Raw genomic sequence first — 17700 nt, 5'->3', positions numbered from 1 at the left:
CAGCAGCTGCTACGGCATGAAAACACCCGTCAATAATTATTCTTTGAAAGGACAGAACTCCTGCTTTATAACAATGTTTGACAATGTTAATGTCTAGGATTGTATAAAGGCTTTTGGTAAACTTTGGTCAAAAAGGATTTCACCACTTAAACTTCATCACTGACCAATATTTTATTGTGTGTGTGTGTGTGTGTGTGTGTGTGTGTGTGTGTGTGTGTGTGTGTGTGTGTGTGTGTAGTGCGCTCTTCTCTCCACTGGGGGGCAGTAAAGCGCATTTCAGCGGTTAGCTTCCTAAAAGAAGAAGGAGGCGTTCGTGTTTTGTTAGCAGTGATGGCGTCGTCCTGGGGAATATTTGTATTAATTATTTCTTCACTTTTGGTCTGTGCTTCGACAGAAACGCGACAGTTTGGCACGGTAAGGGTTTTAAAATGGTTGAAAAGGCTGATATCCGCGAGATAACCGTGGTTCCTGAATCAGCTAGCGAACATTGCTAGCTGCTGACTAGCTTCACTAGTTTATGTCGCGATTACACTAGCTATGTTTCGATTAATTTGTTTGTTAGTTAATAGGGAGGTTTATAAATATAATTTACATCTATTGCTTCAGGAAACGTGTCTGTGTTGGTTACTAGCTAGCTCACTTTCGTTATTTATTATTATTATTATTATTATTATTATTATATATTATTTTATTCCACACCCGCATTTGGACAAGTTCCGCCCCCTGGATTATGATTGGCTGGAACCTCGAACCCAGCTTTAATAAATGAAATAGACACAGACGATGAAGATGCAGTAGTAGCCAATCGTACAACAGGGGGCGGGATTTATGGAAAACGGGTAGGAAAATTATTTCCTGACTCCACTGCTCAAAATCTAAATTTAGACCCTGTTTATATGCTCTTGTGTAATATGAACAACTGAACAGGATCAGTAGATGATAAAATAGAAGATGCAGTAAGGGGTAATGGAGGGACTTCTCACTTCCAAGTTCAGTCGAATGATGATAAAGCTGCATATTAGGAATCATACCTGGAGTCAAATCAGCAATCATACTGGGAGTCGTATCAGGAATCTATTCTGGGAATCGTATCAGGAATCATACTGGGTGTCGTATCAGGAATCATACTGGATGTCGTATCAGGAATCATACTGGATGTCGTATCAGGAATCATACTGGGTGTCGTATCAGGAATCATACTGGGTGTCGTATCAGGAATCATAGTGGGAGTTGTATCAGGAATCATAGTGGGAGTCGTATCAGGAATCATACTGGGAATCCTATTAGGAATCTATTCTGGGTGTCGTATCAGGAATCATACTGGGTGTCGTATCAGGAATCATACTGGATGTCGTATCAGGAATCATACTGGGTGTCGTATCAGGAATCATAGTGGGAGTCGTATCAGGAATCATACTGGGAGTCGTATCAGGAATCTGTTCTGAGTGTCATATCAGGAATCATACTTGGAACCATACTGGGAATTATATTGGGAAACATACTGCGAGACTGACTAAAAATTCCAGTTTCCGTCATAATGGCAATCACACAATTGTAATAATGATTTGTATTCTTTGATTAGGAGTGTGAATCTACTGGCTAAAAGGAAGTCATTAACAGCATCATTCTGTGTAGCATTAAGTATGTGTGTGTAATTCATTGTGTGCATCCGCAGGAAAACGTGATCAATGTGACAGCAGTTAGTGAAAATGACGAGTTGACCTATAACGTGCAGGTAACCAACAAACCACATCACATCACAACCACATTACATCTGAATATCTGAATACTTTTAGGCAATCACCTTAAAATCTACAGACTTGTTTATTACAGCGAGCCCTCGCTGTGTTGCACGGTTACACAGTGGGAGGGGTGACAGATGTAATCCCGCCCACAAGTATTTTGATTGGCTGTTTGACTTGTTGCAGTCGTTACCTCGTGTTAAACCCCGTGTTAGACAGTCGATAGGAAATTACTTAACTAAGCTAATGTTTACCAGCTTAGATTTATTTCTACATTATAAGAGCATCTAATGATTCGGACAAAAAACGAAGGGAAAATTAGAAGCATTCTGTGGCTGTTATTTGGCTATGTAAGTTATTTATCAATTTGTGTTCTTTCTTTCAACCTTGTCTTATTAGATATCACTAGTCACTTGCTTCCACACTTCAAAAATGACATTGTTTTTTCCCCGGCCTCCGTGCCCACTCATACACACGTTTTCTGTACAGTTAGGTAATAAAAAGCTGATATGATGATATTTTTTAGGAATGATGGAAGCTGACAGCTACATACAAAAGTGTTCTCTGGTCCTTTTCCATTTCAGATAAACTTGAACGTCACCCTGGTGGACAATAAAACTAACGTCAACGGGGTTCCGCTCAAGCCGTCAGAGGTGATGAGGATGCCATGCCAGGCTTTGCTGTGTGAGTACGGCTCCAAGCATCTTAGGAAGTGTATTTCACATTAGCATGAGAGATTCCTTGCACTGGGAATGGTGAAAATGTCAAACCTGCCCTGGATTATGTTATAGGTGTAATTATTTTTCAATTCATACGATTAATACGATTGCATGTGTGCCAGACTCTCATATAACAGCGTGTTGTGAAGTATTCCTCTTATACCACAGCATTTTGCCAACAATTACACTTCCTTATTTATAGACGAACGACTCATTATACCTTTAACTATTTATAGTTAGCTTTAATGTTGTGGAATGTCCAGGAGACAAGTTAGTTCCTGTTATTATTTGCATTATAGCAGCTATAAACAGTCATTCCCTCTCTGTTTTTCTCTCTCTTAAAGTTAATAAGACAAATAACATATGTATAACATAAACTCCGACTCCTTCAGTAAATGTTAAACATCTATTCACAGAAAACTTTACCATGTCAATGATTATGCCTTTATGTTTTCTAAATAACAACACGCTTTTATTAGAAGAAACTTATTAATATAAACCTGTGTATACGCACATTAATGAACCATCTACACTCATTAATGAATGAAGTGTAAATCTATGAAAATTGCACCAAATTCAAATTTTTTTAAATATATTTAATAGGATAAAAGAACTAAGAACTATAATTAGGCCAGGTTAAATAAGTAGATTTTTAATCTGGGTTTAAATCCCATATCTGTCTTATATAAGGTTTTGTATGAAGTTTAACACTTCACATCTTTGCCTGTGTTTGAATCTCTGCTGCGTTGAGTATCTTATCATGCGCTAACACTCTCACACTCTCTTCTGCCTCCACAGTAGACGACAGTAACGTGAGCCTGAGCGACGGCGCCGGGACGTTGATCAGCAGCGTGTTGAGGCTGATGCTGGATCACTCGTACCTGCAGAGCGAAGCAGGAGACGAGGTGCTGCTGCTGACTCTGGGGCAGGAGATGATCCAACTGGGTGAAGAGAAGGTCTGACTTCCTGTTTTTTTTAAAACTATTAATGATGTACCAGTACAGTATAAACTTTCTCCAAATGTAATCGATCAGCCCGGACGTCTGCTTCTTTAGTGTTGCACTGGGAAGTCTTTTTCTCTAAAAATAATCAGCCTCTTCAGTGATGTTACACAGACTTGCTGATGTGATTTAGGACACAGTGGGACTTACTGTAATCTATAAACATGAACAAAACCCCACTATTATGTCGGCTGCCATCTTGGACACTGGAATCACTATTTTACTTTCCAGATTTTAAATGCAGAATTTTAGCAGAAATCATTAATGTAATTAAATGTAAATGTAAATGTAGCTCCACTAGGAATTAAATTTATGTATGGTTATGTATTTATAAAAACAAAAAACCCAAAAAACAGGTTATTACTTCCTTTTTAAAATCTGACTTGCTGAAAGATTACGCTGCTAAATTTAAAAGTGTGGAAAACAAAAAAAAATTATAAATTACACATTTTATTATTTTATTTTATTACATATTTTAGTTATATTTTACATATTACTAAAAATACATTAGTAGTCATTAAGTAAGGAATAAAACCCTTGGGGGCGTGCTGTTATAGAAAAATAAAGTTTATTATTTTCAGTGTTTATTATATTTTTCATAAGTTTGTTATATTTCAGTGTTTTATTCCTCCTATAACAGAACTTATATTACATAGAAACCATCCTAAAGACTTAGTCACAATGATGATTGTTCACCATATCAATTATTAGAAGTTTTGATCTGTATAGCTGGACCATACTAGTCCCTGTGAATGAGCTGTTACTATAGAAACGATTAATGTAAACCTGTGATTTGCTGCTGCGCTACTGACAGAGCTGCTGTTCTAGAAAATTCAGCACCAAATCACACTGGAGAGTTCAACAGCACTGTGGTGTCAATTGTTGTATGATGTGGAACCGTGCAGGTTTGGCAGCCCGACGTGTGGGAAGTGAAAATGCTGCTGAACCAGACCTCTGAGGAAGTCACCCAGGAACAAAACATCTACCCAGCCAGATCCAGCAAGATCGTCGCCATGCCGCGAGAGAATGACATCATCATGACCGACGAGTACATCGCTAAAACAGGCTGGTGTTCCCTGTGATCTGTTTTTTCGTGTTTATCTATTTAGTCAGGAGAAGTTATTGATCTGTATCTGTAACGCAACACTAATGACTGATTCTCCTCCTGTGTAGTCGAGGACCAGGTCCTACATACGACCAGTCACTACCCACTGAGGCAGGCTGAAACCACGCAGGAGGAGACGGCCGCACCGGGAAAGCTTCCCGAGACGCCACTGCGCATGGAACCCAGCGCGCTGTACGAGGACGCACCCGAGGAGAAAGTTAATCCTGATGACCTGCTGCCAGACGTCCCTCTCCGACAGTCGCCCTCGTCTTATAACGTGAGGAGTTGAACAGAACTGGGTGTATTTCAGATTTTTTTTTTTTTAAATTCTAAAAAAATTTTGATTAGGACTGATTGAGGCTACTTTCACACTTGCATTTTTTTTTTTTTTTTTTAATCCTCAACCTCCAGCTGATGTCCATACCTCCTGACCAATCAGAATGCACATCGGGGAGCGAGTGAGATAAACAAACATAGAGGAAAAATCGTGTTATTGCGAGAATATAAAGACTTACAACATGCTGACTGGAAAATATTTAATAGCCGACATTTGAATGTTGCAATATAACAAAAAAATCTCTATTTTTAGGACATTCACTGATACGCGATGTGGCATCACACTTTAATCGTGGCACTTTAACAAGCAGCTCAAATTCTCTTAAATTTTTGCCTCCAAGGCTATAGCAAAACAAACAACTTCCTCATCACCAGAGTTACACCTATCTTAATTTTATCTGCGTTACTGCTAATAATAAATAAATAATCTGATGAATAAATGTAATCTAGTTAGCTGATTAGCTGATACTAGCTATGACTGGTAAGAGGGTTGTTATGGTTACAGTGTTACAAAAACGCTCTAGCCATTCTTCTGTAACAATAATAATAATAATAATAATAAAACTGTATTGTGAATGTATTATTTTGTCATAAATTTGAAGATCTAGGTTCCAGTGTGTAAATTCGTAAATTCCGGGCAGGCAGTACAGGTTTATGAGGGAAAGTGGGCGTAGACTGGGCGTGGACTGCAGCCATTTTGATTAGAAATCTAAAAAGGCTTTTTTTTGTTTTGCAAATGTGCTGCCCATTATCATAATTTTAGCCTTATGGATTAAGTCTGGTCGATGTGATGTCCGTGACTGATGTGTGTGTGTGTTCACTCTGGCTCTGTGCAGGTGGTGTGTCGGTGGGTGGAGGAGCTCAGAGACAGGCTGAAGCGCTTCTGCTACGAGTCTCTGCCGCTCTTCTTCCTCATCATGTGGGTGGTGGTCGTCGGCGTCGTCGGCTCTGCGGTCATCATCAAGATCCTCGACCTCTTGTTTCCCACGTGCGAACACAAGTACGACTTTGCTCCCACAAGCTGGAGCTGTGCTTTTTTTATTTTTATTTTTTAATTAAACACAATGCATATCAAGTGAACCATTATTCTACATTATGAGAAGTTTCTACAGCTTGTCTTTGTGTACAGTCATTTTGTCACTGCTCAAGGGTAGATTGAATTCAGCGTCTGTTCACGTTTCTGATTGGCTGGCAGGTGGTTCTTATAGTCTGACATCCCTAACGTTGTTCCGGTTAAAAATTTAATCAGATTTAAATCACTGCTCCTGCTCATACGGAATTACGGCGATGTGTGTATTCGTATTTCCTTTTGCAAATAAAGAGTACAGGGAGTTTTTGAAATTATTTATAGGCTCCAGGGTGTGAAAATGATTTCATTAAAAACTGAGAAGGGCGTGTAAGTGTAATCTTTTGGACTAGGAATTTAGATCAGTAAAGCAACTGTGACTTTGTAATATAATTAATGTAACGTTTTATGACATTCCACATCATAAAATGTTGGATAGAAGTATTAAGTATGGTGTCGTTCTTCAATAAATAAAGTATTTTTGGCAAATTGATGTGGAATAAGAAGAATAAAAAATGTTATAGGAAAATAGTCAGCTTTAAGGTGGCTTTAAGTGTTTCACTCCTAACACTTTGCTGAGTGTTATCACTCGTATAATCCTGTCAGTCCCTTATAATAAGATATATAATAAAATAACATCTTTTTGTGTGTGTGTTTTTGTCAGGGGTTTCTTTCATCTGAACCCAGAGACCCTGATGCCGGAGGAGGAGAAGCAGAGCCTGATAGAGAACGTGGAGCTGGAGGTGGAGGAGCAAGAGAAGAGCTGTGTGAAAGGAGAGCTGTACTGATTTTTCTTTTTTTCCCCCCATTACCTGCTTTTGGCATTTCTGTGAGTGTTTTCCTTTCCAAATGTAGCACTTTACGAGTCTCAGATTTATCCGTTTCTTTATTCAAAAGAGTGAGCGATGTTTCTGTTCCACTGAGGCATTATCCAGATTTAATATTTACTATTTTGTTTGTATTTTTCAAGTTGCTATTGCATTGTGTCTATGGAAAAAATATCCTGTTGTGTATGATGACGTATTTATGCACTTAACTCACACTAAGACGTGAACGTTAAGACATGATAAAGTAGGATATGGTGTAGTTTCGGGTCCAAGCTACATATTATGGTCTGTGTTTTAAAATTTTTGCGTAGCTAATGCGGAGAGCGGTCACAAACATTTCCGATGACAAGAAGAAGGAATATACTGTACACTGAATGAATTTAAGTGATTGCACCTTTGAAGAAGTGAGAGAGTACTTCACATTTCGGTTTCACTCATGTGGAAGTTCTATGATAATGTCCTGAATTAGCTGCTTTAATGTTAGAGTTGTAAAATTGAACCACATGGCATGTTGTCTGCTCTCAGACCACGATCATATCCATGTATACGAAACAAAAACGAAATAAAAATTCTCAGTTGCGTTTATGCACATCCAAATAAGAAACATTGCTTTGGCTTTTGCTTCAACGTTATCAGTGTGTACAATGCTTACAGTACGTTTATTTAATGAAACGAGCCATTGATTTTTTTTTTTTTTCTTCTTCTGTATTTCTGCCCTGACAGATTCATTAATGTGTTTAAATATCGCTGCTGTCGTTCTTCACCATACTGAGGCTTGAGATTAGGACACAGAAACAAAGCTGCAGGTCCTGAGTAACCATTAATGTCTACATCACAGCACTGTTTAATTCTCAAATCTGATTGGTCTGATTTAATCTGGTTGATTAATTTTCTACAATAGCAGCACTGACAGTAATTCCAGCTGTAATTCAAATCACAGGTTTATATCAACACGCTCGCTCTAATACTAATAATTATCTCAGGTTCTCGGTAATATGACAAGCTGCCTGCCTTTAAGAGAGATAAGTATGACGTGAACAATGTGCAAAATCATTAGAGTTCCCTAATTACTGTCATATAAAAAGAATAAAACACTTTAGGATGTGCTGTTAGTGGAAAATAATCAACTTCAGGGTGTTAACATCGTGTTTTATTCCTTACTTAAAGCTGGACACTCACAAGGGTCGAACTCTTTCAGGAAATTAACTTACTTCATAATACATTATTAATTCTCTTATATTAATAGAGCAGCTTCTGTTTCTATCCAGCATTAGAGCTCCACTGTCCTAATCCAAACACTGTAGTTATCGAGGTACACGGTGTGTTTGAGGGTAATTAAAGTGTTAATTGCGTATCTGACCATCATGTTTTGGAACTTGCAGGAGCACGAGCGCACGCTTCAGAACACAAAGTTTCACTCTGTAACTGTTTTTCATAGAACTTTATTATTATCTTCATAAACAACAACATTACCACTTTGTCAGCTAAATAAAAAAAGATAGATGTACAAGTATTTTGGAATGAGATCAGTCTTATAAAAAAAAATAGACTGGGTCACTTGTTTACTGGAAAAAAGGCCCCTGATTGGAAGTAGTGTAATTGAAGTTCACCTCGAACGAATCGAGGCAGCACCACAAATGACTGTCAGTGTAATTTCAAAAAATAAAAAGAGATGTTCTTGTGCATTATAAAACTATTTGGTATGTGAAGACAATTACAATAAATCACAGACTGACTACGTGCTCATTGGTGGCGTTTTACGTTGTCTTTCGGAAGCACCTTCCTGGGACACTAAGTGCTAAAATCAACTTTTTTTTTTTTTTTTTTAATATTGATTCAACAGAACGTAACGGATCCTGTCCTGCCACAGGATCCTCTCAGATCACTAATAAAGAACCCTTACTGAGTGACCTGACTGTTTTTCCACCACAGGTGGAGATCAGCCATTTGTATTTCAAAGTGCTGAAATAATGTAAAGGTGCAGTTTGTAATTTTTTTTAGAGAGACCTGTAATACACAGTATATACATTGGAAAAATTTACAATATTGCAATTTCTTCTAGTTTCTCCTGTTTATATTTTTTCTGGCCCAGAAATTAACTCCACCCCCATCTAGAACAGATCTGCCCAATTCAGTCTAATGGTAAGGCTTGGCATTTTCATTGCAGTTCCCCTCAGAGGGAGCAGAAAAGTTCTAGGCTCTAAAAGTTACAAACTGCCCCTTTAAGGACGTTCTGAATTGTACCCCAGGTGATGGCATTAGAACGGGTCAACAGGAGCCGAACTCTGCGATCCACTTCTCGTATTTCTCCAGGTCAGCGGCAGAGACGGATTTAGACACTTTCTTCAGAGCCGTCTGGAAATCCTCCATGGTTGTGGGCATGTGCATCTCGTCTCGGGAAATGTTACGGATCTCCTCCGGGGTCAAACCTTCGATTCGTCGCCTCATAGCCATCAGAGAAGCATCTCTACACAGATAGATAAACACACAGACTTATAAAATGTTCAGCTTATTATTGAAAGCATGTTGTTTAATAGTGAACATGTTGTTTAATAGTGTGCTGACAGCTAGTTTGAGACGCCTCCAGCTTCTCTGTTCTCGTCAATCCCAGTGAGTCCAATTCTCAAGGCTGAGGTTACTTTCGCATTACCAGGTAGAAGTGAAACAAATCTGATTTTCTCCCTTAGTTTAAGACGGATCAGATTTTTTTCAAGACCGTATAGACACAAAAATACAATCTTTTCAAATCAGACTTACAGCAACTTGTGTATTTAGTCCTAGATCGGATACATAACTGATCATTGCCCATGTTGCGTGAATGAGAACGGTCAGATCAGAATTCATGTGGATTTTAACACACTTTAATGTCACTATTGTCATCGTCCAGTGACGCAAAACAACAATAGAGGACAACAGCAGTGACTATTCAGTTGAAGGATGGGGAAATTGGTGATTTAATTGATATTTGGGGGAATTAATTGATGCAATGTGCATTAGACAGATACGGGTTACTTCATTACAAAAGACAGCCAATCTAAGAATCCAAATTGTGCAAAGAAGCAATTAATGTGAACAGAGCTTCATTAGTATAGTTTGCACAATACCAAATCTTCCTGTAGCACACAGTCGAGCGAAGAGGACTGAAGTTTGTCCGTACCTGCAGACGTTGGTGATGTCAGCACCTGAATATCCCTCCATCTGCTCTGCGATCTTATCCAGCTCCACATCATTAGCCAGCTCCAACTCCTTCAGGTTTATCTTCAGCAGATCGGCCCGGCCCTTAGCTTCAGATCAAAACACACAAACTTAATCAAATATCGGAATTGTCAGATTCATCCATTCAACTGTTCACTTGTTGTATTGCTTTATAATAAATGTGTCGTGCTGGATTGTTTTTGGCATGCCTGTGGGCAGAGGTATGTAGATCCTTTTCTCTAGTCGGCGTCTCAGAGCTTCATCGATGTCCCAGGGGAAATTAGTGGCTGCCAGGACCATCACCATTTTAGAAGGGTCATTGTCAGACGGTCCTCCAACACCTACACACCCAAACATGGATCATAAAAACCAAATCAATCACTTCTCTTAGGAATAAACAATATAGACAAAAATAACACATTGCAATTATACACTGTAATCAAGATAAACCTTGATTTAAAATATATTAAAACAAATTGGTGATTCTGTAGTGAATCAATGCTGGAAAAACGACCAAAAAACATTCAGCTGTTTAATCAGATTATAATCATTTACCATTTCTGTGTTTACAGCAAGTAGGAATAATCTGTTTTTGCTCAAAGCGTACCATCCATTTGCACCAGAAGTTCTGCTTTGACTCGTCTGCTTGCTTCATGCTCTTCTGAAGTTCCCCTGCGGCTGCACATGGAGTCGATCTCGTCGATGAAGATGGTTGTGGGAGCGTAGAACCTTGCCTACACACCCGTGCCACACATACCAAAGCGGAGCATTTTGGGCGTTACGTGTAATGCTTCAGAAGGAAATGGACCCAGTGAAGTAAAAACAGAGGGAACTCTGTGAACGAGTGGACCGTGTGTGGACTCACCATTTCGAACAGCAGGCGCACCAGTTTCTCCGACTCCCCTCTGTATTTGGAGGTGAGTGTAGAGGAGGAGACGTTGAAGAAGGTGGTCCGGCATTCTGTCGCTACAGCTTTCGCAAGCAGAGTTTTGCCCGTACCTGGGGGGCCGACCATCAGCACGCCCTGCGACAAACGAACGGACCGAATAAAGGAAAAAATGCAGCTAAGCATTTTCCATGTTCAATATTACTGATTTACTAATCGCTGAAACCAGGACCAAAACAGATTAACTTTTCATGAACTGATAAACACAGCGTTAATCGTGACTCCACAACAGCAAAAAAAATAAATTTAAAAAAAAAAAAAAAAAAAAAAATGTAGATTAAATCTAATCATTTACCTAATGTCCCTTGCAGAAACTGAAATGCTGCCACGTTGCTGACATTTTTTCACTCTCAATCTGCCGCTTAAACGGTTTAAACATGTCTGCGCTGACCGGAGACCGAACGATACACAGTATGAATCACTTTCTAAGTATCAGTACCATCAAAATTATCTGTAAAGTGTTAGATTTGACACTTCCTTTTTTCAAGACCAAATATTAAGTATCAATAATGTGAGATGAGGGAAGGGGGGCGGGGCTTTAGGTGTCGCATAATATCAGAGAGTTCAAAACACAACAATTCCAGATTCATGTCGATTGGATCATCATCTGTTTTTACTGAGAGGGGAAAAGAAGAGTGCTGTTTTTGTGTACGTTTTTGTGTACGTTGTGTGTGTTTTGCTCTTACCTGTTACTCTTAGTGACGGAGGCGTGGCCTTTCACTCCGCAAAGCTAACACTTTTTTCATGTAAAGTCAAACTGCTTGCACAGTACTGAATCGCAATGAGCTGTTCATAATACACAGAAACAGCTAAACCATACGGTAAAATTAAATAAAATTTCATTAAGTGCCTCATTATTGACATTTTCCCTTTTAAGCACTCTTCTGGCCAGCAGATGGGGCCGGTCATCACTTCCTTTATAAACAAACTCTCTCAAAGTCTTTTCTGCCTCTCAGTGTTACCGTAGAAATGCTGACAAATTTTCTTGTACGTGGAAAAACATCAGCTGTACCTTCCACGGTCGCCTGATTCCCTTAAAGAACTCGGGCATCCACATGGGCAGAACCACCGCCTCCTTCAGGAGCTTCTTCGCTTCCTCCAGATCAGCAATGTCATCCCTGGGAAAGCAGAGCTTGGTAAACAGCGTGGCACGGCCACATGCTAATATATATGCAAACACGTTCTGCCTGCTATGAGGTCCTTAGGGAGGAAAGAGAAGAAGAAGGGGGGGGAAAAAAAAAAAAAAAAAAAAAAAAAAAGTGTAGTGGCCTGAGAAAATCCTCAGGACTGACTGAATTTTTTACTAATTTTCATTCATTAACTGATTTTTTTAACCAGCATGATATTTGGAGGAACCTAATCTAGATAAGTACATAAAAACATTTCTGTGCTATTTTAGTGAAATATATTTATGTTTTCTTAAAAGGGAAATTTGGCAGAATTTTGCGACATCCGACACGTTATTCCACACATAGAGTATCTGTGTCTGAAGTTTGTTTACGGGTGTGCAAATGTTTGAGTTTGTCACCGCTCACAAAAACAGATATTTCTACATTATCGGCCATGTAGATGTTCAAAAAGATAAAAAATGAGGAAGCACGAGGTAAGTTCTGTAGGAGGAGGATCCTAATTATGCTTTGGAGCCTAATTTGTGAATACACTTTCAACGATAGTTAATAAAAACCTTCACTAATCAGAAACACCATAAAAACTAAAACAATGTTAGTGACGCATGCAGACACGGATCAATTTCCAGGAAAAAAAAAAAAAAAAAAAAAACACCACAGGAGGAAGTCTTCACGCTCGTATGCCGATGTTGGACTTAATGATTAAAAGCAGTAGGAGTTGGGTAACATCATGCAAATGAGTACATGCTACCTGTTCTAGAGTAGTGCTTATTTATAATAAAAGAAATGGCCGACAGAGTGAATGTGATGAACGCACCACTTCACGTTGGGGTTCTGTGAGATGATATCTCGCTCCAACGTCTCAATCAGGTCTTTGTCTTCTCCTCCTCTGTCGAACTTCTTCACCTCCGGCTCAGAGGCCTCAGGTTTGTTCTGGAGTTAGAGGAGAGGGAGAAATTATGGACATTACAACTGCAGCAGTGAGTTTAGGGGGAAAAAAATAATTTCTTAAGGATTAAAGATTGAATGTTATAATGAAGAAAAAAAAAAAAAAACAAACAAAAAAAACAAACAGTGGCTCAGCTGCAGGATTGTTCTGCTATTAAAACTCTCTGAGCTGCCTGTATTTACTCTGACGGAGGAAACCGGTATCACAGGTTGGTAATTCTGTTTAAGTAAATACAGGCACAAGGATATCAAATACAACGTGTTGAGTTACAATGAGGATCTCACACAGTATTTACACAGCAGAGTTTTTTTTTTCCCCTCAACCATCTGTCTGCCTACTCATCTATCTAATAAAACATCACTGAAGCCTTTGTTATTCATGTTGCACTGTAAAATGCACGAAAACATTTCTGTATTAGACAAAAGTCTTACAAAGCTTTTGAATTCTCGATACTGATTGGTCAGTAGGTGTTGATTAAATTTCTATAACAGCAGCTCTGACAGGAGCGTTCTATATTAATGCGCTTGTTCTAATACCTTATCGTTTCTATAGTAACAGCTCATACACAGGGCTCCACATTTAACCCTAATAATAACTTTAAAGAAAAACTTCTAAACTGTCTGTAAGGAGACTTGAACGTTTTTCACCAAGTCTTTACGATGTTTCGCTTTGTGGTTCCTCAATAACAAGACAAACCCGTTATAGCTGCTATAACGTAAGTGATAACTGGAACTAACTCGACATCTACGCAACTATAAATGAATAAAAACTATGACGTCATTCTGTAATAAATAATGAATCACAATGATGAGGAATAAAACACTTCAGGGTGTGCTGTTGTTAAAAATAACGCTAACAGCATCAACCCACCTTGTCGTCTTTCTGCTTCGGTGTGTTTTCTTTCTTCTCTTTGCCCTTCGGCGGTTTTCCTCGGTCGCCGTTAGCGACGCGTGGCGATTGTCGGTGTTGGGAGCGCGGCCCAGCGCTCAATCTGCTGCCGTGAGCTTTACCGTCTTTATACGGCACCGGGGCCTTGCGTACTGCACACGGAGACGATCTGCACACAGTCACACATGAACATGCATCGAGAAAACTTCTGCGATTGATCAAAGTTAGTACCTAGTTAATGAAGGTCAGTAGATTTGACCAGACAAATTCTTCCCTTTTATTTGTAACGCCTTTTCCTATGAATGTAAGCATTATTTAATGCTGATTAGTTGTAAATTCTAAGGGATTTGATTGGCTGAATCAAACAGGATAAAAGTATCTGTGCCCAAATGCCCTCGACGACCTCGGACTGACTCATTATGGCATGACTTGAACACGGCAGAGTTACAAAACAGGTGAGCGGCGAGCCGAGCCGTGCCTGTTAGCACATTAACACCAGGTTGATTTGGACAGGAATCAGCTATTACCGTTGCTACGACAGCTCATTAATACTGTTCAGCGATTCTGTTAGAATTAATACTTTTTAATCTTTAACTTCAGACATCTGTACTGGAGTAAAGTCTCTGATCTCGTGACAGCAATCTTCAGTCACATGGGTATTAATCCAGCTCACATGTCACCTCTTTGGAAGTCTGAAATGTCGGTAAAAAGCCTGTGCACAGCAAACTATCCTTCTGTAATGAGGCACAAGGCAAAAAGACAATACGGCAGCACGCTAATATTGACCTAGATATGAAATCTGTACCACATGTAAGCATTATGGATACTCTGGGTATCATTTTTAAATATGTGCAAGATGGAGCCTTAATCAGCAATCTTGGCAACCGTAAGCTAAACCGAAATGTATGATTATCTCTGAAAACATCCCAAAATTGAAGACATGAAAAATGTTTGTACATCTTTAACACCTGTGGATTTTTTTTTTTTTTTTATTTAATCTGAGTTTTTTATTTAATCAGAGTCTCCAACTAAAGAAACTCTCAAATGTCCTCTCTTTCTCTCTCTCTCTCTCTCTCTGTGCGCATGCATATATATAAGCCGACTTTTTTTTTTTTTTTTTTTTTAAACGTCACTCTGTCATCCGCTCGTTGTTAATCTGTTTACTCACGGACGATTTGATATTCAATACGTACCTTTTTGTTCTCTTGATTTCGTCCTTATTATGCTGGCATTTGTCAATATTTAATGTCTTTAATGATTCTCAGATTTTCCATAACATCTATAAAAAAAAAAGTTGCTTCTTTAATTTTTCATTAAAAATACGAACGCAAACGTTTGTACGCATACAAGAACATTTGCACGGCAGTTACAGGTTTATATTATAAATTCTTATTTGTACTTCACTTTGATGATCTAAAGTCTGATCCAGTCTCATCGTATGAAGGTTTTATGATGAGTGTGAGTGGAATTCAATACATTTCACTCACACACAGAGAGAGAGAGAGAGAGAGAGAGAGAGAGAGAGAGAGAGAGAGAGAGAGAGAGAGAGAGAGACAGAGAGAGAGCATACCTATGTTCGACCTGAACAGGCATGATGTCGCTCTCTTGGCTGAAACCGCTGGGCTTGGAAGGGGCGTTGTCCAGCTGGAAGCTCTCCAGCGTGGTCATGATGTCCCTCACGTGCTTGTTCTCCTCGTTTATCTCCTGCCAAACCTGCCCACAGGAGTTCAGAGCAACACTGAAAGGCTTTGCTCATTTACTCACTGCAACAATCTCAACTCGTCCGTGAGTGTTACAGCAATCATCTCCAAACTGTGGACTGAAAAGGAGAAACTGTTTACCTGCTGCCATTTTTGCTGCACAGACGAGTCTCGCACAGAGAGCAGGTACTTCCTGATTTGCTCCAGCACCCCCTGATAGCAGACCACGGCTGAGCTGTAGTTCCCCAGCAAGGCGTACTCTCTGGCCAGCTTCACGTTCTCACTGATTTCCAACAAACTCATTCCTGTGAGAGGACAGGAGGACAGCACATGGAGGTTTAACATACGAGTCATGTGCAGCGCTAGAAAACAAATCTGCGTCTAGTCTGTCATTTCCTGGAGAACAAAAAGCATTAGTGTCATCGTGTAAAAAAGGGAAATTCTGTAAAAGTGTGATTTATGACATAAGAAAGGGAAGCTACAAGGTTTTTCACTACTGTTGTTATAGCTTTTAATGTTATTATTAATAATTTTTTTTGGTCTAACTGACCGGCAGTCACTCCACATAATCTAAACCTAACAATAAACGAATAAAAAACGCATCATCATTGAAATGGTACAGTTTTCTATGAGGAGATGTTTATTTGACATTTTGGAAGGAGTCTCCAGCGTCAGCGCTTTGTAACTCTGTACGTTTTCCGTCACGGGAAAGTCTTCAGGACAGAGGAGTTTTCTGTAATTTTCTGCAACATACCAAGCTGTGTTTTTTTTTTTTTTGTCTAATTCACTTCAAGAGAGAGGAAAAAAAGAGAGACTGCAATAACATAAGTAAGAGGAAGAAATAACCTGTTTTGTTTGTATCATTAAATGTAACTGTAAATGGTTAAAAAGTATGTCAATCATTAGTAAATTAAAAAATGAAAGTGGTGGTGTTTCAGTCTGAGAGATGAAAGTCCACGACATTACGTGTAACTACTGTATAAATAAGTAGAAAAAGTACGACGTGTTGTTGTTTAATGAATGAAGAATTGCAACTGTTGGCAAATCGCAGTGGCATAAGAGGAATAAAACACCTCAGGACATGCTGTTATTATTAATCATCAACTTCAGGGTGATTATTTTGCGTTCATTTCACATCACACCACCGCGTCATTGATTATTTTCCTATAGCAATACCCGCGCATGTGTTTTATTTCTTATGTAATGTAAAGGAATTTTAATACAACTGAAAATAGTGCTGTTTATGATCCAAAATATGTAATTTTTTTCATTGTAATTTAAAGAAAGTCTATAAAAAGATAGCAACAAAAATAATGGCATGATAATAAGGTTGATCCATTTCTTTACAAAGAAATACAGGACATGTAATGATTGGTACAAAAAAATGAATCTGATGGCCAACTGAGTACTAAAAGCACTGACACCTGCCAATATCGAATAACGTGATTTAGATGAAGATATCGCGATATCGATATTACATGGTCATATCACACAGCCCTTACAGCTAGCTACTGGTGTTATTTACTCATTTATACTGAGAATTATACACACCTCAAAATATAAACCTGCTTATTAGTACTAATAAAGTCATCCATTGAATCTAGGTTTGTGGTTGCTATGAAATATTTCGAATTAAAAATAAAAACAGTGAGATAGCAGTAAGAGCTAGCAGGACCTATGGAACCACACGTTCACTCGCTGTTAACTTTTTACAACACATCCGAAGCTAAATTATCACGACTTACTTGTCAGGTTGTTGCTGAAAATCTCCCAAAACAACGCATAACCTCTGTTTTAATCTGTTAGCGCGGAAAAACAGAAACACTTTCTCCACTTTCTTTAGAGACTGATTTCCTCCAGCTAGGCTGCTACTCGCGCAGCAGCGCTCAAGTTCTGTAAACACGTCGGAAGTGACGCGCGCATGCGTGAGAAAATAAAAAGGTGCGCATGCGCAGTACAACGCACTGGCTGTATCCCAAACCGTTAAACAGCCCCTATATAGGTGCACTTTTAAGTGTATAGAATAACGGTTTCTACACCGTATATAGTGTACTTTAGGGTTGATCAGGAGTCATTTGGGATTCGACCAAACGCGTACA

The 17700-nt window shown here is 38.9% G+C and overlaps 2 protein-coding genes across 2 annotated transcripts; one reads left to right on the top strand and one right to left on the bottom strand.

Annotated features, from left to right (window-relative positions):
- The first annotated feature begins 259 nt into the window (after window positions 1-259).
- On the top strand, window positions 260-8427 carry ginm1 (glycoprotein integral membrane 1). Its single transcript, XM_034302091.2, has 8 exons — window positions 260-414; window positions 1676-1735; window positions 2327-2426; window positions 3260-3417; window positions 4368-4527; window positions 4636-4844; window positions 5740-5903; window positions 6634-8427. Exons 1-8 carry the CDS (start codon window positions 331-333, stop codon window positions 6755-6757), a joined length of 1059 nt encoding a protein of 352 aa, XP_034157982.1. The 5' UTR covers window positions 260-330; the 3' UTR covers window positions 6758-8427.
- On the bottom strand, window positions 8223-17517 carry katna1 (katanin p60 (ATPase containing) subunit A 1). The gene is made up of 11 exons (XM_026917866.3): window positions 17347-17517; window positions 15743-15906; window positions 15472-15614; window positions 13884-14070; window positions 12882-12997; window positions 11950-12055; window positions 10857-11015; window positions 10599-10725; window positions 10201-10332; window positions 9954-10080; window positions 8223-9263 (listed from the first exon to the last, which is right to left on the bottom strand). Exons 2-11 carry the CDS (start codon window positions 15902-15904, stop codon window positions 9065-9067), a joined length of 1458 nt encoding a protein of 485 aa, XP_026773667.2. The 5' UTR covers window positions 15905-15906; window positions 17347-17517; the 3' UTR covers window positions 8223-9064.
- Window positions 17518-17700: the final 183 nt, after the last annotated feature.

The sequence above is a fragment of the Pangasianodon hypophthalmus genome, chromosome 30 (genome assembly GCF_027358585.1).
Source record: "Pangasianodon hypophthalmus isolate fPanHyp1 chromosome 30, fPanHyp1.pri, whole genome shotgun sequence".
Taxonomy (NCBI): domain Eukaryota; kingdom Metazoa; phylum Chordata; class Actinopteri; order Siluriformes; family Pangasiidae; genus Pangasianodon; species Pangasianodon hypophthalmus.
The sequence above is the reverse complement of the archived record's forward strand: the minus strand, read 5'-3'. Positions and strand labels throughout refer to the sequence as shown.